At 40.5% G+C, this 23,825-nt stretch overlaps 1 protein-coding gene across 3 annotated transcripts in view; it reads left to right on the forward strand.

The window, feature by feature from the left end:
• The window catches only part of PAPPA2 (pappalysin 2), a 417,104-nt gene that overhangs the window by 342,359 nt on the left and 50,920 nt on the right, over positions 1-23,825 (forward strand). For all 3 annotated transcript variants that reach the window (XR_001004080.1, XM_011962377.1, XM_011962378.1), the window contains 3 exons: positions 7,486-7,654; positions 9,019-9,154; positions 11,407-11,516. Coding sequence is in view for 2 of the 3 variants with exons in the window: in XM_011962377.1 (XP_011817767.1) it covers positions 7,486-7,654; positions 9,019-9,154; positions 11,407-11,516 (415 nt within the window). In the remaining variant the exon portion in view is untranslated. The remainder of the gene's footprint in view (positions 1-7,485; positions 7,655-9,018; positions 9,155-11,406; positions 11,517-23,825) is intronic.

Consider the following 23,825-nt stretch of genomic DNA (forward strand, 5'->3'; position numbering starts at 1 on the left):
GGGGTCTTTTAAAAATGCACATTCTTGTTGAGTCAGTCTGAAGTGGATCCTGAGATTTATTTCTAACAAGCTCCCTGGTGATTCTAATATTGCTGCTTTAGGTACTACATTGTGTGTAGTGAGAGGTTTAACCGTATTCAGAGTGAAAAGGCTTTCTAACTTCAGTTCAAAAACTGACCATGTATCAGACAAAACACAACAAATTAATGCTTTAGTTTTCTAATTCATATAATGGAAATAATGCAATTGCCTCTTTCCCTTACATCTTCTTTTTAGGGATATTCTAAATGATAGGATTTGGGGATCCTCAGCACAAATGCACTAAATGAGGAGAGGTAATTTATCTGTAGCTCCATTGGTAGAAACATGAATGCTTCCATATTATAATATAGGCATTGTCATGAGACTCATCATAGTGTACATCCCTGCTATGCCATCAGCCAGTTAGATAACCCCAGGCAAGTTATTTTATGTTTCTAAATCCTACCTCATCTATAAAATGAACATCTATACATTCATTGAACCAATATTTATTGACAGCTATTATGTACCAGGCATTGTGCTGTGCACTGGGAATATCATAGCAAATAATGCTTTGCCCTCACCAAGCTTTTTTCCATGGTGGGAGCTGATGATAAGCAAGTAAGACCAATACACAAAATAATTCAGGGTATGCATCCTATGAAAGAAAAAAGATGCTTTGATTAAAAAGGAAAAAGTTAGAGGGGCAAAATAAGGATGCTCTGGGGTGGTAAGAATTATGCTTAGATAGGAAGAAAGAGAAGGAGGCAGTCAGGAGAAGATAAAAAAAAAAGAAAAGCATCATGACTCTAGAGAATGGCATCAACTCTTGTGGCTGGAAAGGTCATGGGTTGTGCTTGGGATTCTAAGTCCAGTGTCGATGAAGTGCATTAAGGAAGGTGAATGTGACGTTGAATAAGGTTGGAGAAATTGGGGCCAGAACACACAGGACCTAGTAGACTGAAGAAAGAACTTTGGATTTTATTTTTTCTCCTAACAGAAGCAATTGAAATGTTCTACACAGGGAAATTTATTTTTTTGAAAGTTCCCTCTGACTGGTGCTTGCTGACTGGCTGGGAAGGGATCCCGAGGAGAAGTGGGGTGTCCAGCTCTACATGTTATTGTCTTTCTGTTGTTGTTATTATTCTTGAGGGAGTACCCACTGGAGACACCAGGTGCCCTTGATCGGCAAAGACATGATAATTCTCTGGGACTCAACAAATCATTCTTTTATTTTCTCCAATAGAAAATAAATGTTGCTCTTGAAAACCCTACAGTGGTGATAGAAGGATGGGGTAGACTATGTGTGTCTCAAGTGACATCAATCAAACTTTCAGCCAAGTTTTGATTACAAGATCTTTATTTCTGGCAATTATGTAAGAAGCAGAAAGAGCACAGCTGGGTTTTCAGCACTAGGAGGATACCATAAGTTCTCGAAATTGGAAAAAGCACCTTCTAACTTGGAAATTGTGCTGATTTGTCTAGAGAAGTTAGAGGGAAAATAAATACAAACCTTCCCCCAACCCCAACTCCTCATGACACCATTTACAGAGTAAGGAAGAAATCACAGAGCAAGAACTCTCAACTAACAACCCTAGCCAAAAGGCTGGATGCTTAGCAAAGACCAAATGGAATAGTCACAGGGCTGTGAGGTGGATGATCTTCCTCTCTGGTTTCTGCACCTTATTAGCATGAGAAGGTAGCATGAATTTTAGTAGTTTGCCAACCTGGCTGCACATAAAAACTTCTGACAAGTTTAAAGATACAGAGTCCTGGGCCACTCTCAGAAGGCTTAATGCACTAAGCCTAGCAATCTAGATTTTTTGAAGTGGCTTCTACATAATTCTGATGGGATTGGTCTACACATGTAAGTTGGAAATCATTGATCTCATGATCAGAATGTTGTATTATGATTTGAAAACTTTGAAATCTATGAATTGCTGTATGCGGGTAAATCACTTCATGGTTACTAATATGATTTCCTGCCTACAAAAGAGATGTTTTGGAGAATGTTTTACATGTAGGGTACTTCGCATGGGCTATCAAAGATGTTTTGGAATCTCTGTCCTGGTAAGGGCCTGTTTGTCTAGTATCCAATGCTATCATTCTTTCAAATGCAATCTATTCACTTCATGACTTCAAGGAGTCGTTTGGTTCCTGATGCATAAGCCACGCACAAAGGATCATTGTGAATAAACCAGTTTTTTCATTCATGATTTTAAAGGTGTCAAAGGTCACTCCTCAACATCACCAAACTAGAAGCAATGCAGAGGCACTGGGGATCAGTCCGTCCATTGCTGTGTCTCAGTCAGTTTGAGCTGCCGCAACAGAATACCATAGATGGGTGGCTTAAACAACGTGCATTTGTTTCTCACAGGTCTGGAACTTGAGAAGTCCAAGGTGCTGGCAGATCCCTTATCTGGCGAGGGTACCTTCCTAGCTTGCAGATGATTGTCTTTTTTTGTTTGTTTGTTTTGAGACAGAGTCTCACTCTGTCTACCAGGCTGGAGTACAGTGGTGTGATCTCGGCTCACTGCAATCTCCGCCTCCCAGTTTCAAGTGATTCTTCTGCCTCAGCCTACCAAATAGCTGGGAGTGCAGGCGCTTGCCACCTCGCCCGGCTAATTTTTGTATTTTTAGTAGAGACGGGATTTCACCATGTTGGCCAGGCTGATCTCGAACTCCTGACTTCCTGATCCACCCACCTCAGCCTCCCAAAGTGCTGGGATTACAGGCATGAGCCACCGCACCCGGCCAGATGATTGTCTTTTTTCTGTGCCCTCACATGGCAGAGCACAGAGAAGGCAAGCTCTTACGTGTCTTCTCATGAGGGCATTGGGAGGGCTCCACCCTCGTGACTTAATTACCTTCCAAAGACCCCACCCCCTAAAATACCATCACATTGGGAGTTAGCATTTCACCACCGTATGAGTTTGCGAAGGCCACAAACATTTAGTCCATAGCGCTAGGTAACAAAAACATGAGCAGGATGGGTGGCGAGATTTAGGCTTCAGTCTTCTTCAAGGGCCCTGTGGGGAAACCAAATTTCTTGGGACTAGGAAGAATCCAGAACACTCTGAATTCCTGGCACAATCCAACCAGCTCATAGCACTGCAGTGCCAAATTCCATACCTTGAAATCTCAAGGCTTGCACCGTAAGCTGGGATCCACGACATGAACATCAGGCAAAATGAGACAGCCCTCACTATTGGGCCCCGAGATACTTAACCTATCAAATGCTTTGCTAGAAGACTGAGGGTGGAGACATTGGTTGTCTGATATACAGAGATGTGGAAGTCCTGGGAGGCCCATGGAGAGATGGCAGTGCAAAGCCGTCTTCTGTACAAAGGGAGAAGAAACCATGAGGAAAAAGAATTGAGGCTCAGAGGGGCAAAGGAACTCCTGCAGAAAGAAAACAGAATTTCCTATGGAATTGGTACTCTGTCTGCCAACCTTTCCCTGCAGTGCCTCTTCTCCAGTCAGGGTCCGGTGTAGCTGTGCTATTCTCTTGCTGCCTTCTAGCCATCCTCCTTCCTGTGTTGATGGTGGTTTGTAGCACAGGGCCTGTTGTGTTGTCCGGGTGCCACGATGGAAGGCTACATTCTTCTTCCCCATCCAAGTTTGATCTGTCTACTCTCACCCCTGAGGTTATTAAACTGGCAGGGAAATATATGAAATCGGCATTCTTGAATGGCTCCTTAACTCTGGGCAAGGAAAAGGAAGACTATTTCCATGGTTGAAGTATTCCAACCAATTCAGAGAAAAATACCACATGAAGTCAAAATATGATCGTCCTGGCCAAGCAAGGGTTTTCCTTTATAACCATGCTGACATGCAAGGTTTTTATAGCCGTGCCTCTCCCCTGCTGTCAGTGGTATTGCCTGCTTTCTCCAGCTGGGGGATGTCAGTTCAGCAGAGGTAGGGAAAGGATTTCATCTGTGGGAGGTGGTGGAAAGCAGAGAGTCCCTGGGAGGATATAAACTCTGCAGTGTGAAGGAGGAGTAAAATATCCATTCTAGGAGAGGGACAAAAAGGAGCCTCGCTAGAGTAAAAAAGAGCTGCAAACCCTTAATTGAAAATATATTTGGAGAGGCATTTTTAAATGTCATCTTTCTGGAGGGAAAGAAGCAATTTACTAAGCAGTACATTTCATTTGTATAAAGTTTAAAACCAGGCAAAACTCCTCTATGCTGATGAAAATCAGAAGTGTGTGGTGTTGCAGAATACTGTATGCCATGAGGGTGGGGGGATTTTAACTGGGAAGGAATGCAAGGGGGAATTCTTAGGGGCTAGACATGTTCTGCATCTTGATCTGACTGGTGATTGGTTACCCAGTTGTATTCACAGGTAAAACTCCCTCAAGCCACACACTAAGATTTGCATATTTTTCTATGTGTAATTCATTACTCAATACAAAAATTTAAAGTGAAACTTCTTTTTTGCCCACTTATGGATGTGGCATTGGGACACAGGGCATCTGAGTGCTCAGCCGAGGATGAGGATGCGTTAGTAAAACTGTGGAGCGCGCCAGAAACAGTCAGAGCCTGATGTGGCAGGAGGACCGGGGGCTTCGGCTGTGAGCAAACCCAGGTCTGCATCCTGCCTGCAGGGTTTACTGTGTGTTTTGAGTAAGCTTTACTTTTCTCTCAGGTTCAGTTTTCTTAAGTGTGGATAATAACATTTACCTTTAAATGTTGTTTGATCCAAATACCATATGTTCTCACTTGTAAGTGGAAGGGAACATTGAGTATACATGGACACAAAGAAGGGAACACCAGACAGTGGGGCCCACCTGAGGGTGGAGGGGAAGAAGAGGGTGAGGATGGAAAAACTACCTACAGGGTACTATGCTTATTTCCTGGGTAATGAAATAATCTGTACACCAAACCACTGTGACACACAATTTACTCATGTAACAAACTTGCACATGTACTCCTGAACCTGAAAGTCGGAAAGAACTATGATGCAAAAAAATTCCAGTCATAAAAATCAGATTTTTTTTTTTTTTTTTTTTTTTTTTTGAGACATGGTCTCACTCTACCTGGGCTGGAGTGTAGTGGCAAGATCATAGCTCACTGTAGCCTCGACTTTCTAGGCTCAAGCCATCCTCCCACCTCAGCCTCCCCAGCAGCTGGGACTACAGGTGCGTGCCACTGTACCTGGCTAATTTTTGTATTTTTTGCAGATATGAGGGTTTTGCCATGTTGCCCAGGCTAATCTCTAACTCCTGACCTCAAGAAACCTGTCTGCTTCAGCTTCCCAAAGTGCTGGGATTATAGGAGTGAGCCACCACGCCCTGCCAAAAATCAGATTTCTATTGCAAAATGTTCTTGGGAATAAAGATATGAATCTAGGCTGGGCGCGGTGGCTCAAGCCTGTAATCCCAGCACTTTGGGAGGCCGAGACGGGCGGATCACGAGGTCAGGAGATCGAGACTATCCTGGCTAACATGGTGAAACCCCGTCTCTACTAAAAATACAAAAAACTAGCCAGGCGAGGTGGCGGGCGCCTGTAGTCCCAGCTACTCGGGAGGCTGAGGCAGGAGAATGGCGTGAACCTGGGAGGCGGAGCTTGCAGTGAGCTGAGATCCGGCCACTGCACTCCAGCCTGGGCGACAGAGCAAGACTCCGTCTCAAAAAAAAAAAAAAAAAAGATATGAATCTAAGTGATTATGTAATAATAAAACACTCAACTTATTTCTAAGTATATATTATTTACATATGTTTATTAAAATATTTTATTATTAAAATTATTTGAAGTTGAATGAATTCTGTGATGTGAGATCTTTGACAAATTACTTAACATCGTTCAGTGTGTTTCTATGAAGTGGGGATTAAAAAGATGATTTCATAGGTTGGGCACATTGGCTCATGCCTCTAATCCCAGCACTTTGGGAGGCTGAGGCGGGTGGATCACCTGATGTTGGGAGTTCAAGACCAGCCTGACCAACATGGAGAAAACCCATCTCTACTAAAAATAAGGAATTAGCCAGGCGTCGTGGCATGTGCCTGCCATCCCAGCTACTTGGGAGGCTGAGGCAGGAGAATCACTTGAACCCAGGAGGCAGAGGTTGCAGTGATCTGAGATAGCGTCATTGCACTCCAGCCTGGGCAACAAGACTGAAACTCTGTCTCATAAAAAAAAAAGAAAAAGAAAAAAAAAGATGATTTCATTAGTATTATAATGATTCAACTTGGTATCATCAAATGTGCCTTGCAATGTGCCTGACATGCTGTTAGTTTCAGTTCAGTGATTCAATTCAGCAGATATTTATTTAATGCTGAATATAAACCATATATTATTTTAGTTCTTGGGAATTAAAAACAAGACCACCACATAGCCTCTGGCTTCTGGAAGCTTTCAATCTAGTGGGAAAGACAGTCACATGTGCATTTATAAAACAATGTGATAAATGTTTTACTAGTGTAAGATTAGAGTACTGCAGAAGCCCACAGGAGGTATGGCACAATAGTCAGAAGATAATATGCAGGGGTTGGTGGGCATATTTAACCTTAAAAGGGGCATAATGAGACTAGAAAATGGTAATTTAAGGCTACTACATGTTTGAAAGAGTCAATGGCCAAAGGGTTATTTTTATTTTAGAATTACAAGCTTATCTGTAACCAGGAGTGTTTTGCATTAGAAGTGGATATGTTAAAACAGCAACATGGAAAGCACTTTCAAACTGCAGTGAGTCAAAAGGGGAATGGAATGGAATCCTCAGTAGCAAGGACCCTAATTCCATTGACTCCAGTCCACATCAAATGCTGTCACTCTGGTTGGGGACCATGTCTGGGCATGAGAAGGAGGACCAATTCTTCCAGGGCAGTATTGAGTCATGTCTACTTTGAGAAGCTGGTGAAAGGTATGCACTCTTTCCAAGGAAAAATAAACTCGTAAACAAATGAAGCAGTCATCTTGGAAGTTATTGTCCTTCTGAAAGTTAGGTTCAGAATCTCTGTTTTAAAAGAAAACTCATATTGCTGCACTTTCTCCCCTCTCTGAGGAACCAATAAATAGTAGCAACTTCATCAATTATATTGCCGTATCAACACTGTTGATCCTCAAATCACTTCTGATCAGTTCTCTGAATGTGTGATAACCTTTTCTTTACCCCATCCTACCTGTCATTTCATTGTATTTAGTTGTGAGTCTTTTCCAAGATGAAGATCTCAGAGAAAACCGAACTACAATTTAGATGCTGCGCTATTTATCAAACCCTCTTAAGAGTAATAGATGAAATATTTCTATATAACATTTAGTACTACTTCAAATAATAAATGAACATTACTATTTTTAGTTCCATGATTTAGAAATTAGCCTCAGACAGTGGGACATATGGCTCACAAGAACCATCTGTCCCTGCCTATTTGCTAATTCTTATCCCATATTGCTGAGGATCAGTCTTCTTTCATGACCTCCTTGAGAGATTCTGATGAGCTCTTTTGTTTTATGTTTTATCAGCAAGTTCCTGAAGATACAATGCCTGGAAGGTGGAATCTGGGAGCAAGGCAGTTGCATTCCTGTGGTGTGTGAGCCACCTCCTCCTGTGTTTGAAGGCATGTATGAATGTACCAATGGCTTCAACCTGGACAGCCAGTGTGTACTCAACTGTAACCAGGAAAGTGAAAAGGTAAAAAACACTTTTTGAACTTATTTTGGATCAGGCTATGCTCTAATCTTGATGCCCAATCCAATAAATTTGAGAAATGAAATTTCTAAAGAATTCCAACAGGCAGAGACTTGGGATTCTAATCGGGAGTGTTGGTATTATGCAATAGAAAATTCAGAAAATACCACATTTTTGAAATGTTCTCTCCTGAGTTCAGAACTTCCTCTGAGGTAAGAAGAAGAATCCAGTGGGTGGAGTACCAGGTATATTCCAAAAAGAATTATAGGATCCTGATTTAGCAATGTGATCCCCTCTCATGGATGGCCATTGACATAAGTTGACTAAAAATACTAGTATTATTATTTTTCTAGAACAGAGCCCTGAACAGAAACACAAATTCCTTGGCAAAGCTAGAAGTGCTGTTTGACTATTCCCCTCCCTAGGATTTTGGCACAAAAGGTCTCAAATGAAAAACACAGTCTTATCTTGGTTGTGTGACTAAAAGCAATTTTATTTTAGAATCTTTTCAAGTCTCACACACATACATGAGACAGGAAGTCAAGCAGACTTCCTAGGCAAAGGTCAATGTCCTTGTCTGCTCCCCGGCACCTGTTATCTAAGTTTTCGGTACTCCAAGGTAAGCACCATGGAACAGATGTGAAAAGAATATGGCAGAAAATGAGACCCCTGAGAAATCAAGCACATCCATTTGCACTGATGGGTTAAGGAACCATCGAGTTGACCAGATGAAGGGAGGGCTACCTACATTTCTAAAATCTTACATTTTGGAGTTTTGAGAGTTAGTGCTACTCTCTGTGTTCTAGATAAAGTATAATTTGTGGAGCCAAGAGTTATACAAACCAGCACACATGTGGAGAAAGGGAATAGAATTTTGGTGAGACCAAAAGCAACTATGATGTGTTCATTCAAGCAGAAAGGCAAAAACACACCTTTAGGAAATATTATGAATTGGTTTCACTGGATGAAACTCATCTTGAAAAAATCTGACATTTGCCACAAGCAGCATTTGTGTGATAGTAAGGATGAATCAGTGCAAAATAACACCATCTGGGAAACAATTCCATAAATAGCTCTGAATTCATGAGCTTTGGTTGATAGCTGATTGTATTCCTATATATAAAGGAAAATACATTGTTAATACATTTCATTAATGGAAAAAAATTGTCATCATGACTCCTCTGCCTGGAAAAAACAAAGAAATTTTTGGCTTTTTTTTTTGACCAGTAACAACATGTTGTTTCAATAGTGTCTTTTGGTCCAGGTTCTAGAACTGGAGAATACTACGACTTAATCAGACCACTTGTTTTCAACTCTCAATAAAGTTAACAAAACAATAATTAAGATGTTTACTTTTCATATTCTAGCTTCCCATCCTCTGCACTAAAGAGGGACTGTGGACCCAGGAGTTTAAGTTGTGTGAGAATCTGCAAGGAGAATGCCCACCACCCCCCTCAGAGCTGAATTCCGTGGAGTACAAATGTGGACAAGGATATGGGATTGGTAAGGATAGGAGTGAATCTTAAAGTCAATTTCCATGTCATTCTTTTGTTGAGCACAGCTGAATTTTTTTTAATTTTATTTATTTATTTATTTTGAGATGGAGTCTTGCTCTGTCACCCAGGCGGGAATGCAGTGGCGCAATCTCAGCTCACTGCAACCTCCGCTTTCCGGGTTCAAGCAATTCTCCTGCCTCAGCCTCCCAAGTAACTGGGACTACATGCGCCTGCCACCACGCCTGACTAATTTTTGTGTTTTTAGTAGAGATGGGACTTCACCGTGTTGGCCAGGCTGGTCTCAAACTCCTGACCTCAGGTGATCCGCCCACCTTAGCCTCCCAAAGTTCTGGGATTACAAGCATGAGCCACTGCACCCAGGCTGCCCAGCTGAATCTCGAAGCAGAGACACTGTTCTCCCTAAAGAGTGGATTGAAATTGCAAGTTGACTTTTAGCTGCTTTAGTAAAAATGAGATTTATGGCAACTTTGAGGGGCCTAGACCAGATGGATTTGTGGTATGGTTTGTAGCTCCAAGATGAAAGGTGGGACTGTGTAGCCACATAGCATGTGTCTGCTGGGCTCTTCTATTCTTCTTCATTCTCTGTGGTTGTTACTGGAGTGGAGAATTACTGAAAGGGATGATTTGAGATTCCTCTTTCATGCATCATTCTTCAACCATTCTTTCTCTGCAGAGGACTAGGTTCCAGAGCCATGGACAACTTCTTCTTCAAGCAATTACAATTAAACGTCTTTGTGGCCAGAACTGATTTATAGTGATGTTAACTTTGCCTTGGGTGGCCCTAAATATCATAGGAAAGAGTTGTAGCTGATGCGAAACCTTGTAAGATTACTCCTAAATTCTGAACTGCAAGGAGTAATTTTATCAGACATTCTAACCAATGCCAATGAGTATAATTTGCATTAATTAGTAAGCTCATTGCCATCTTCAAGATGCTATTTGCACAGTGATGTCTTGTGGTCAGGCATAGAGTATCAGGGAATTCAGATGTGCCTCTTGGGTGGTGTTTCACAAACAGATTCTCATCCTCCAAGCGTCCAATTTCTGCATTAAAATATCATATACTCACGTATCTAGAGTCCTTAAGAGGGATGTAGTTCTTTTGATTGTTTTAAAAGTCACTGAAAACATAGAAACATAGAGAGTAAGGACTAAAAAGAAACTTGGAAATCATCAAATCTATAGATGAGGAAATAGAGAACCTAGAGAGTGTATTTTCTCTTAATATAATTTTTTTTTTTTTTTTTTGAGACGGAGTCTCGCTCTGTCGCCCGGACTGGAGTGCAGTGGCCAGATCTCAGCTCACTGCAAGCTCCGCCTCCTGGGTTTACGCCATTCTCCTGCCTCAGCCTCCCGAGTAGCTGGGACTACAGGCGCCCGCCACCTCGCCCGGCTAGTTTTTGTATTTTAGTAGAGACGGGGTTTCACCGTGTTAGCCAGGATGGTCTCGATCTCCTGACCTCGTGATCCACCCATCTCGGCCTCCCAAAGTGCTGGGCTTACAGGCTTGAGCCACCGTGCCCGGCCTCTTAATATAATTTTAGGAGATATTTGGACTCTGTGTGGAAGGAAATATAGCAAGATTTTTCTGCAAGAGACCAATACATACCCAAAGTCTCTGCTTCTGATTCTTCACTGCTTCCTCCTTTAATCAAATAGGTTTGTTGCCTGCCAATGCAATTATCTTTAGTGCAGCAACGGAGAGAATAGTATCTGGAGTAATTTTATAATTTATGGGTCATTTCCTGCCATCCACCACCACCACTACCAGCATGTCAAGTTCTTAGGTAGTAGCTGTTGCAATTATAAGCTTCCAGGAGACCATGTAAACAGGAATGATATTAGATATACTTAAAAGGTATGAGCCAATCAGGATAGACTTTGTCTAGCTAGAGTCCTGGAGGGGATCTTGGAGGCTAGCTGGGCCTGGAGTCAATCTTTCCATTACTAGAGCGTGTAGAAATTCAGACATTCCAGAGGAGGTGTTATCCTGGACAAGACAGAGGAGGGGACACTTGGGGCAAGTGGAGTTAGGTTGGGGGAGACTCTCTTTACCAATTAGTGTGAAAGTACCCTTACGGGAACACAGATGACTATCAGCCCTGCCTACAACATCATAATATGGTGACCCATAATGAAATCAATTGTTCTTTAAAAACTCAAAGCTATTGATTCCTGAAAGAAAAAGAACGAGATCTGGGAAGTTCAAGTCTCTGCTGTAAACTTCTGTTCTTTCAGGTGCAGTGTGTTCCCCATTGTGTGTAATCCCCCCAAGTGACCCCGTGATGCTGCCTGAGAACATCACTGCTGACACTCTGGAGCACTGGATGGAACCTGTCAAAGTCCAGGTGAGGAAACGGACATCGTTATGTGCCAAAGACGTGAGTCTGCTGAGTAACATTTGGAACATTGTTTTTTGGAGTAATTTCAGAGACTTTCAAAGCATCCTCAAAGCAAACAACCACATGGATTATTCCTAGAAAGAAAAGTTAAACATTGAAAAGCAAAAAGAGGGAAGCTTGAAAAAAAAAAAGATAGCCCACATCTAAAGGAAAGTTTGAAGTATAAGATGGAAAGAAATCTTAGAGACATAAGGAACAGAAAGGAAAATTACTACTAATGAAAAATAGGATGGGACAGGTTAGGATAAGTCAAAGAAATGTATAAAGATGAAAGAAGAATGGAAAGAAAAGGATGGATTAGAAAAGATGAAAATAAAACTGCAAGCAGGGGAGTGCCTAAAGGAACTGAGTAAGAAGAGAATTGCCTTTCCTTTATCCATCTCCCACCCTTTCTAAACCTGAAATCCTTTTCCTGGGCCATCTGCTATTCAAAGTCAGTTATCAGCAAAATCCACGACATCCACAGCCTCTTCTCTGGGCTTTCTTTCCATTTGCTTCCTTTTCTATCTGAAATCTGGCTCTCCACTGAGGACTGCCTCCCCCGCAAGACTCATTCCTTGCTGCTTTCTCCCTCATGCGCCTCCTAACCCTGGGCCTGCAAGAGGGATAGGCATCATCCTCTCTCTTCACTGCCATTTGTAAACCAATTTTCCTCTCTCCCCTGTAAAATGACTCACATTTGAATCCAATGTCAACAGAATGAACCACTCACTTCCCTCATTGCGGCTGTCATCTTCTGACCCTTATGGCACCCCTCTCCTTGCTTCTGAAACACTTTGACTCCTGGGGCGTGACCACATTAGCCAGCCCTCCTGTCAAAACTTGCATTGATGTCTACATCTGCACATTCGATTCTTCTGAAATCAGGATTCTCAGCTCTGGAGCTTCCTTTCCTCCTGTGGCCGCCTTTCCCTTTCCGACTCCATCTTCCTCGTGCTTTCCTTGGCTCCCCCTAATCTTGCCTTGGTGGCTTCTTGGCTGTTTCCTAAACATGCCAGTCACACCCTCACCTCAGCACCTTTGCGCTTTTGCTTCCTTCAGCCCAGGATGTTCTTCTCCAGAATATCTGCATGGTTTGCTCCTTTCCGTCTTACAGATTTTTAGTCAAATTTCAGGAAGGCCCTCTTTGGTTATTCTATTAATATCTAACATTTTAACTCCCCTGACATTTTCTGTCTCCTTTCCTTTTATTTTTCCTCCTTAGGATTTATCATTACCAAGAATATTACATATTTTACCTACTTGTCTATTATCTTTTTCTGCCATTAAAATAAAAAGCTCATTGATAGATTATTGTCTGTTTTATTCATTGTTATATCCCTAGATCCTAAAACAGTGCCTAGTATTTGATACGTGCTCAATAAATATTTGTGAAATGAGTGAATGAAAAAGAGAAAGAAAAGGCTATGCAGGAGCTAAATGGAGAAAATCGTGTTGTAAACTAATTGTTTCTTCTTAGGATAGAGGAGGGTGGGGACATCAGAAAGCCTAAGAGCTTGGTTACTTAATTATTAGACTGTTTAACAAAATTCTTGCAAGTCTGTTCTCATTGGATGAGCAAAAGAGGACTCTAGAGATATGCCACATTTCATTCAAACATTGTCCTCAGGTCTCTGCTTTTTCCTCACAGGTTAATTGTGCTTTATTATGGGCATGGATTTGTGTCAAAGCAGGAGGTTCAGGAAAAAACGTACTCTAAGTGTGATTTGGGTGAGGAATGGAGAATAACACAGTCCTATTAATTCAGTTAGTCATTCATTCAACAAACATTTACTGCGGTTATTATGTGCCGTGAGCTATGCTGAGTGCTGGGATGTGGAGGTGAAAAATAATAGTCCCTCTGTTTAAGGACTTACAATTTGGCCATGAAAGCAGATGTCTATGATGATGTCACATGGAAAAAGGTTTGAACGTAGTAGAGGTGTTATGGGAACACCTGAGAGGAAGCAACCAAGTCTTCTGCTCAGGAGCCTGGTGGAGTTGGGGAAGGATCAATGGAAACTGACCAAAAAGCTTTTCCTCTGGGTCTTAAACTGTGATCAAGAGGAGCACTCAAGAGGGTAAGAAATAGTAAATGTTCCATCTGGCTGAAACTAGGGTATGTGTGGTACTGAGGGAGAGGAAAGATGGTGGTAAAAGAATGAGGTCAGGAGAAGCAGACAGGCAAGATCCCACCAGGCATTGCCTGCCCTTCCTAGGTTGTCAAGCCTCATGAGAGCTCTGAGTGGAGGTGGAGTGCACCTCAGTGCTGAGGGCAGTGTGAAGACTGCATTGAAGTATGAAGGAGAGGGCCAGAAAAACACCTCCACAGGTTCTCCCATCCCCTGGCCTTTCCAGACTTTCACTTTTACTCTCCATTCTGTTTTGTTAAGGTTTAGCTAAACTACAGTAGCTGGAATTACAGTGCCCTGGAGAAAGAGTTTCTGCCTCATGTTTCATGATGTGCCAGATGGTCTAGACCCTTTCTTTCAGCCCCATAAACTCAGTGTGCTATGATGAAACACTTCTCTTTCTCTATAAGCAGGCAAAGGGAGAAAGCCTTGGGCATGCATGAGCATTTTCTTTCTCTTGGGCATAAACTGAAATTGATCCTTCTTCATTTGCTTCACCATCCACCCCACAAGGCATCTTTGGGAACAGTCAAAGATGCAGGGTCTGTGAGGCCCAGGTGCAAGCCTTCCAGTCAGCAGGGTTTCTTCCACCTCTGTGTTTCTAACGGAACATTCTAGAAAATGACAGTCCATTTGTCTTCATGAAAACAGCAGGGATACCAATTACAGTGACTTGACTCTAAACTGGAAAACAATTTTCTCTATTCGATTAAAGCCTCCCTTTTTTCAGCTATCCTTTTGGGGAAATCATTATTGTTTATTTACTTCTATTCCATAGCATTTTCTTCTTGTTTATATTCCTGATGCCTTTTTCAGTGCCTGGCACTTTGTAGGTTTCTTAGAAACATTGGTTAAATGAGCAAAGAAACTGCTACAGCACCATTTTCTTTTTTTCTTTTTAATTTAATTTAATTTTCAGTACCAGGATACAGATGCAGGATGTGCAGGTTTGTTACATGGGTAAATGTGTGCCATGATGGTTTGCTGCACCTATCAATCAACCCACCACCTACATATTAAGCCTCACATGCATTAGCTATTTGTCCTAATACTCTCCCTCCCTCTGGCCCCCCGACAGGCCCTAGTGTGTGTTAATGTCCTCCCTGTATCAATATGTTCTGATTGTTCAGCTCCCACTTATAAGTGAGAACATGCAGGTAGCACCATCTTCTACTTCAGAAGTGAATGCATATTTTTTTCTCAGTCTGGATGCATTTCAGCAGCTTCTTATTGACATATCCTTGTCAATTCTAAGTTGACCACCTCAGGAAAAAATATGCGGAACATCTTCCTTAAGTGAGTATATCAAACATGATTTCTATCATTGCATTTATCATGACTATGATTTAGTCAGTAAATTCTTGGTTTTTGACATAGGTTGACCAGAATTGATTTTGAGGATGTTAGCAGAGAAACACTGAAGACCCTGCAATTAAAAAAATATATTTTCTAAAAGCTGAATTTTTTTTTTTTTTATTATACTGTAAGTTATAGGGTACATGTGCATAGCGTGCAGGTTTGTTACATATGTATACTTGTGCCATGTTGGTGTGCTGCACCCATCAACTCGTCAGCACCCATCAATTCATCATTTATATCAGGATAACTCCCAATGCAATCCCTCTCCCCCTACCCCCCCCATGATAGGCCCCGGTGTGTGATGTTCCCCTTCCCGAGTCCAAGTGATCTCATTGTTCAGTTCCCACCTATGAGTGAGAACATGCAGTGTTTGGTTTTCTGCTCTTGTGATAGTTTGCTAAGAATGATGGTTTCTAGCTGCATCCATGTCCCTACAAAGGACGCAAACTCATCCTTTTTTATGGCTGCATAGTATTCCATGGTGTATATGTGCCACGTTTTCTTAATCCAGTCTGTCACAGATGGACATTTGGGTTGATTCCAAGTCTTTGCTATTGTGAATAGTGCCACAATAAACATACGTGTGCATGTGTCTTTTATTCACCAACTGCATAACCTTAGGCAATTTACTAGTCAGTACCTCCATTTCCTCATGTGTAAGTGGAAATAACACTGATCTCAGTAGATTAATGTGAGTATCAGATGAGAAACGTATGAATAGACCTTAGCTTACTTGATGCATAACAAGTTTTCTTGATCAGTTGCCATTCCTATTTGAGGCAGGTTGCTTCCCCTCAGTTTGCCTGCCTCTTCTCATCTGTATGAGATTTTGCCCTGCTCTTTATAATTTGGGTGTATAACTAAACTATACGGCTTGTCACAGTTCACAGTATTGATAGGGATGCAATTGCTTTTCTGGAACTCTTGAGGCTTGTGTCACATTTCCATGTGAAAACAAAGTGAAATCATTAAATTAGCTGCTTCCAAAATGTAAGGGAAGAGCTGAGGTAACTTGCAAAATGAGTCTTGTCCTCACCTTAGAAGGATTATTTGTTTCTAGAAAAATTCCCAGCAATCAGAATTTCAGAAGCTGAAAACATAATTAACATTTTAATGTTTTCTTGAACTCCAAATAAGTACCCTTTATGCCAAAAGGAAACCAAGTAGTTAACCAATGGTGAACACTAATTATCACAGAGTAGCAAAACAAGCTGTTACCTGTGCTCTCTCTGCTCTTTCACAGTTACTATGTTAAAGAATATTGCTTACAAACAAAGCTTGCAAGAGATGCTCTGTGTTTCGGAAATTACAATTTTATAGTAAAAGAAAAACAAGAAAAAAGAAGTCACTGGATGCAGTGGAAATGATGATGAGATGATTGCCCTTATGTACCTCGGGGCCTCTAGGATGAGATTATACACCAGCCACAGATGATCTCATGATGGCTATGGTTCTGTGGCACTCAGCAAGTCACCCAGGGTGCGAAATCTAACCTTGTCCTCATAAATAAGAAGAAATGCCTCATAAACCAAGGCAATTGGTTAAATGAAACTCCATGTCGAGTAAAATCCTTGTAAGTCAAATTGACTTATCTTGGGAGTTGTTCCATGTTGTACTTAATCTTAAATGTTTGTGTCCTTAAGAATCGCTTGGGCAGTATATAAAAAGAACAGCAGGATTCCAGCCTTCAGAAAGACTGGAGATGCCTTGGAATGAGCATCTTTAACAAGCACCTTAGGTAATTCCACTGAAATGCTTCAAGAAACCCTACTATTACAAAATAAAATACTGACAAGATAAATATTATAAATATAAGCACACCTCTCTGAAGCATGGCTCGTTTGTTTAGTAAATGATGCTTGCTTATTTCATGAAAATTCCTGCTATCTGCCATTATTTCAAATGCCTTTGTATCTGGCAGGAGTACAGAGTAATGGATTAAATTGCATTATTTTCTCTAGTCTGCTTCCAATGACTTCATTCTTTGTAATAAAAAATGATACCTTACATTTGGATAACACTTTATTGTCTTCAAAACATATATGTGTGAAAAAATATATATGTGATATGTTACACACACACACACACGTACACACACACGTATATATTTGAGTCTCATCACAAACCAATAAGCCAGGAAAGGAAGATTGTATTATTTTTATTTTACAGACACATTAGCTGTTGTTGGATGACCTGTTCAATATTGCATAGCTGGCAAGAAATAGAAAAATAAATGCCACCAACTTTGCTGACTCCCAGTTTAATGCAGTACTCCCTGCCTCACCCTGTTTGCTATAGTCTTTTTTTCCCCCGGTATATGTTTGAGTTAACTTGCCTGTCAGATAGAGAATCATTCATTCCTCTCAACCGTGAGAAGCCCCTCATTTCCATACTTCCCCCAACATGAAACGTAAGAAAAAAAAAAGATTAAAAGCGATATTTCTTTATAATACTATTTTTTTCTTGTGAAAACAATTGTGTTTGTTTTTAAAGAACGATCAAGTATAGTTTTAGATGCCTACAGAGTTTATTTGCCTTGCTCCGGGGATTCTGCTTTGTATTCCTGCAAATGATGCCTGACTTACAGAATAATATATTTTTTATTAAAGGAAGAATTTCTAAGGTCTTAGGTAATCTGGGGTTTTGATGAAAAACATCTCGAAGTAGCAACTAACATAAAAGGAAGAATGAGGTCCTCCTGGGTTCAAATATAATGTCACTTACTCCTTGGAGCCTCTCTCTGCTCATCTACAAGGATGAGGATAATATCTAGCTTGCATGGTTGCTATTAAATTTAAAATAACACATGTGAAATGTCTTGCACAGTTTCTACCACAAACTTCTTAATTAAATAAAAATGAGATTTCAGTTCACTTAGTACAAATCTTTCCCCCTGGAAATATCCTCCATCCCTGAAAAGATATCACTAGCTATCTCCATGCAAAATAAAGAAAAATAGGTTTCTATAGTTTGTGTGTGTGTGTATGTGTGTGCACATGTATGTATATACAATAATGTCTGGGTCATTTGTCTTTTTCTGTCTCTTTTATAAACTGAGCTGAGAAAGGAACTAATGGGCTATTCAGTGTTTCCTATTGGAACACCTCTGACAACAGAAGCAATTTCTAAAAGCTTTTTACTGTGAGACTGAGAAGAGAGGAAGGTTGAAAATACAGTACTTTTAGATGTTTCGAGGGCATGCTGGATGTGAGAGATAATAGGTAAGGGTTTGAAATTTTCAGATGGACTTTCTAGACCCTTGTCATTGCAATGGTGCCTTCCTTCTTCACCTTCACCAGTGTCACTGGAGCTGTTACACACAATTGTACCCATCAAGAGGACACTTTGGGGGCAGGGCTGAGCATTAAGAGCCAGAGGGAAGAGTGAGGTCATTTGGTTGGAAACTGGTTTTTGCCAGCATATTACCTTCTCGTTTTCTTCCTGGTGGGGATCCAGACCCTTCTAGTGGGGTAAGAAGTATACTGACAGAAAGGAAGGATGCCAGACCACTCCATGCCTGTCAGCCAAGGTGACTTGAGCAGTGGGACCTGGCAGTTGGGACAGGCAGGGGGGCAGCCAAATAGTCAATGCTGATGCCCATTGCTCATGTCCTCGTGTGACCAGATCAGAGGCCTCCACCCGATGCCCCCGCACCTGCAGCGGCACAGACACTCCTGATGTCCAAGGCACCTGCACCCAGCAAGTGGGAGAAGCTCCCTCAGACTTTCACTAGAGGCACTTTTTAATGTTCTCATCCCTTTTTTTCCTAGATTCTTATTCTTTTTCTTCTTTTCTGCCATGCTAATCCCAATTCCCCAGTAAACTGTACTACTGCTGAGGGTGGAAATGCTACCTTCTCCTTCGCCCCCGGTATCTCCTCAGTGCGGGATTCATTTCATCTTTTACTCAGGAGGTGGTGGCTGCAGGAAATCAAAGGGCCCACAGAAAAGAATGACTGCCAGGGAATCATTTCTCAAAGAAAACCTTTTTATTTTCCCAAAAAGCCTATGTTAAGTTGAATTTTTATGATTATCCTTAACCATTGTGTCAAGAGAGTGTTTTATTGTATCTGGTGACTTTAAAATAGGAAAAAATAATGTTTTAACTTACAAAATAGTGGTCCTTCAGGAAACTGATTTCATGGATAATTTTTTTACACATTCTGGCAATTGTTTGCATGTAAATGTAAATGCTATTTTCTAAATACCATTTGAAACTGTTTCCTTCTGAAGTACAAAGACATTCATCATGACATCTCATTTCCCCTGTTATTTTGCTTCATAAACTCCTTTTTCCACAGACTAAACAGCACTTTTTTTCTGGAGTACCATAATTATGAATTAGTGAGGTCCAAATAAGTGAGATTTTCCTGTGGCTGCATGAAATAGGTTTGCAAAGAGCCTTTAACACTATATGAAATCTCTCTCAAATTCCCAGCTTTTCAACAGAATTCTCCAGTTATATCAAATCTTATAATTTCTAACTTTGTTTTCCCAAATTGTTCCCCAAACATAAATAGTCCTTTAAATAAAAATGACTGTTTTAAAGAGAAGAGAGAAGGAGGAAGAAAACAAGAAGATAATGCGCTGGCAAAAGCCACAGTTTCCAACCAAATGACCTCACTCTTCCCTCTGGCTCTTAATGCTCAGCCCCGCCCCCAAAGTGTCCTCTTAATGGGTACAATTGTGTGTAACAGCTCCAGTGACACTGGCTGCAGATCATTGGAGACTCAGACATGAGTCATGGAAAGGTCTTCTTTTTCATCATTTTTAAGCATGGAGTCATTCCCTCTAGGCATCAAGTGGCCCATCACTAGAGGAGAGTAGACAAGAGCATCTTGGAGGAAAGGGGAAGAGGAACAGAAAAGCAAGTTGCAGGGTAGTGTGCTATGGTCTAAATAAACATGTAACGGATGTTTTACTCAGGAGCACATACATGTAGCAATAAGGAAATTATCACAAATGTGGACATTGGCAGAACTTTGTGCCCTGATGTGATTAGCAGCCCATTCTGTCAAATAACTACTCCCATTAAAAAATAATTGAGCAATTTTCTGTTAGCCTTTATTGTTGGCTATTCTTGAGTTTTGTGACCTTTAACAAGACATTTACCAGGCAACAGCCTTCATGGTGACTTATGACCATCCTAGTAACCTTTATTCTTCTTTCTTTCTCTCTTTCTTTCTTTCTCTCTCTTTCTTTCTCTCTTTCTTTCTTTTCTTTCTTCTTTTCTCTTCCTTCCTTTCTCTTTCTTTCTTTCTTTCTTTTTTCTTTCTTTCCTTCCTTCCTTCCTTCTTTCTTTCTCCCTCTCTCTTCTCTTTCTTTCTTTCTTTCTCCCTCTTTCTCTTTCTCCCCCTCTCTCTCCCACGTCCTTCCTCCCTCCCTCCTTCCTTTCTTCCTTCTTTCCCTCTCCCTTCTTCCCTCTATTTTCTTTTCTTTCTTTCTTTTCCCCTTGCTTTTTAGAAACTTTCAAATGGTCCAATCAGGAGGAAATTTGTAAACTAAATTCTCTCTTAAACTTTTTTTATGTTGGAAATTTCAAAACAAATCTTTGGCATTTAGATACTGGAATTCCATCATGCAAAAAGTTGCTTGTTAATAGCATAATGGCAATAGTTTCAATAACATAGTAATGCATAGATTTGCGTTTGTACAATAACAAATTCAGAATAGTTGTTACCAATAGGAAGGAAGTATAATGATGTTGGAGGGACATATATGGGAGACATTAATTGAATCTATAGTGACATATTCTGGAAAATCTTGAAAATTTTTGATAAAGTTAGGCAGAGGATATAAATTTTTTTATCATTATAGCTTTCAAATGTAATGTATATGATTGTAATTTTTCAAAAGTGTTTCAGAAAATAAGAAAACCAGCCGGACATGGTGGCTCATGTCTGTAATCCCAACACTTTGGAAGGGCAAGGTAGGAAGATTGCTTGAGGCCAAGAATTTTAGACCAGCCTGGGCAACATAGTAAGACCCTGTCTCTATAAATTAAAAATTTTTTTAAATTAGGCTGACATGGTGATACATGCCTGTAGTTTCAGCTAGTCAGGAGGCTGACGCAGGAGAATCACTTGAGCCCAGGAGACTGAGGCTGTAGCGAGCATGATTGTGCCACTGAACTCCAACCTAGGTGACTGAGTGAGACTGTCTCTAAAAAAAAAAAAATTATAAATAAATAAATAATAAAAGAAAATCATTTCACCTCTCACCAGGAGTCAGCTCTTCCCTGTCCATCTCACTGCTTTGCTTTTCTTCCTGTTTCACAGCCCTCTTGTACCTCAAATGCTCCCATAGAATTGAGTCTTGAAAAACATTTGAGATTTCCCTCCAATTATAATCACTAAGTACTTGTTTAATTAATGGCATATACGTGTATTTATAAACAGGGAACATCTTTATGAGATACCTGATTTTCATAGGAGAAGGCTAGAGACACAATACCATAATTAGTGGCTGGCAAATGCTTATAAAATTTCATCTTTCTATAAATCACTGAGATAAGAAGTAGGAATGCTAGATAGTCCCTATTCTAAAGGATTTTGCAATCTAGGAAGGGATATGACACAGGTACCACCAACTCGTGTAATTTCTTTAGCAGTTAAGGAGAATTGTCAGTATAAATTAGTCTCAAAACTGAATTTTACATCATTAAAAATCTATAAGGTGGGTTTTCTCAACTCCACTGTTACGAATTTATTCTTCAGATATACTTGTACATGATTTACATATAAGCTTTGTTTGTTATAACAAAAGACTGGAAATAACCAAAATATTCATCAACATGGATCTGATTAAAGCTTTTGAACTCTTGGCCAGGTGCGGTGGCTCAAGCCTGTAATCCCAGCACTTTGGGAGGCCAAGACGGGCGGATCACGAGGTCAGGAGATTGAGACTATCCTGGCTAACACGGTGAAACCTCTTCTCTACTAAAAGAATACAAAAAACGAGCCGGGCGAGGTGGCGGGCGCCTGTAGTCCCAGCTACTCGGGAGGCTGAGGCAGGAGAATGGCGTAAACCCGGGAGGCGGAGCTTGCAGTGAGCTGAGATCCGGCCACTGCACTCCAGCCTGGGTGACAGAGCGAGACTGTCTCAAAAAAAAAAAAAGGTTTAGAACTCTTTAAGGGCCTTAACTAGGTTTATGGATTTGCAGATCCCTTGCTCACTGGACAATCTGACCCATAGTGAGTGAGTGAGGTATTTATGCATTTGGTCTGAATTGAATCACTGACTGATTAGGGTGGAGAAATGGGGGTCCATAGTGAATACCCTCTATGAGAAGAAATAAAGTTCTCATGTATTTACCTTTCAAAGGACAAATTATATTTTGCCATTGTTACTATCTGGGACCCCAAACTACTACAAACTATTGATGTTTTAAATAACAAAATGTGTGACCACTGCTCAGTAGAGCTCCAGTGGAACCTGCTTTAAAGCATAAACAAGAATTATTTCTAGTTAACAGAATTACTGTTGATATGCAAATGGTTCTGCATAAATGGCTGTAAGTGCAGGAGAATAACTCACTTTTTTAGTAGGCTGAGTACCCCTTTTGGGTTTATCTTATGTATTTGTTTTGATAATCCTTTTTTTGGTACAATAATGACTTAAGCCAAGTCACTTTCTAATAATATATTGCAATATGAAGTTTTGAATATCAAACTTTATAAGGATTTATACTATTTATTTTCCCTCTAGAGAAGCTGTGAAGGAGGAGTTTTAGCTTTTAGCAGTATGACTCCAGAAAAATATTGCAGATCCCCATTCTCCTACCTGACTATGAGGTATATATTTATAGACCTGCTATTAGCATATGTGAATGTCTCCAGTCTAATGATTACACATTGTTAGCATTCTAGAATTCCTGTAGGTGCTATCTCATGTAAAGCTCCTATGTTGCCATGTATTCTTTTCCTTCTGAATGTATGGAATTTCAGTTGGACTGATTAAAATGTGAATATGCAGGTCTGCAGAAGGGTGGGTTGGTAGCAGGCTACAGAGAGAACCTTCTTTTCTCTTTGAAACCTGCTATGGGACTTTCTTTTTTCCTTAGAAAAGCATATTCTTTGAGAATTTTAAAATATAAAAAGAAAAAGAAAAAAGTTTTGTGAAAATGTTTTGTTAAATTATTATTTAACAAAAAGTAGATGACTATTTGTTTAAATATGCATCTGGAAATGGCCATCAGGAATGAGGCAGTCACTAGCATCTCAAGATGAACCTAACTGTGCTCCCACCAGCTTGATGTTGGTGTCATTTTGAGTAGCAGTGATTTCACACTAGCCCTGTGTGTCCTGTGTATGTGTTCTGTCCAGTTTCCTACAGGGCAGGCTGCATGATGATACCAAGAATTGCAGAGTGCAATTTCACCTCCAGTCTTGGTGTAGGCACTCACGTCTTATAATCTAGCATTTCTGAGGTCCACTTTAGTTGAAGACTCTTTTGTAAAACTTTATTTGTCAACCTTTAAAAGCCCGTGGTGTGTGATCAACACAACCATCCTACAATTTCTTGTAACGTTATTTAAAATTTCAAAATAAGTGGAACTAATATTATGCCTGAAACCAGATGAAACTCATTATAATATTGAGATTGCTTTTTTAAACCACACTACACCACTCTGAAAATTTAGGAATTTTGGGAAAGAGGATGAAAAGTTTCGAGAAATCTCCTCCACCAAGACTTTCTGCCTGAACGACATCTGTCAGGGTGGGCAGTGTGCACGGGAAAGGCTAGATAGCCCCAGTCCACTTTATGGGACACAATTAGAAACTAGC

The sequence above is a fragment of the Colobus angolensis genome, unplaced genomic scaffold (genome assembly GCF_000951035.1).
Source record: "Colobus angolensis palliatus isolate OR3802 unplaced genomic scaffold, Cang.pa_1.0 Scaffold59, whole genome shotgun sequence".
In the NCBI taxonomy this organism is placed as follows: domain Eukaryota; kingdom Metazoa; phylum Chordata; class Mammalia; order Primates; family Cercopithecidae; genus Colobus; species Colobus angolensis.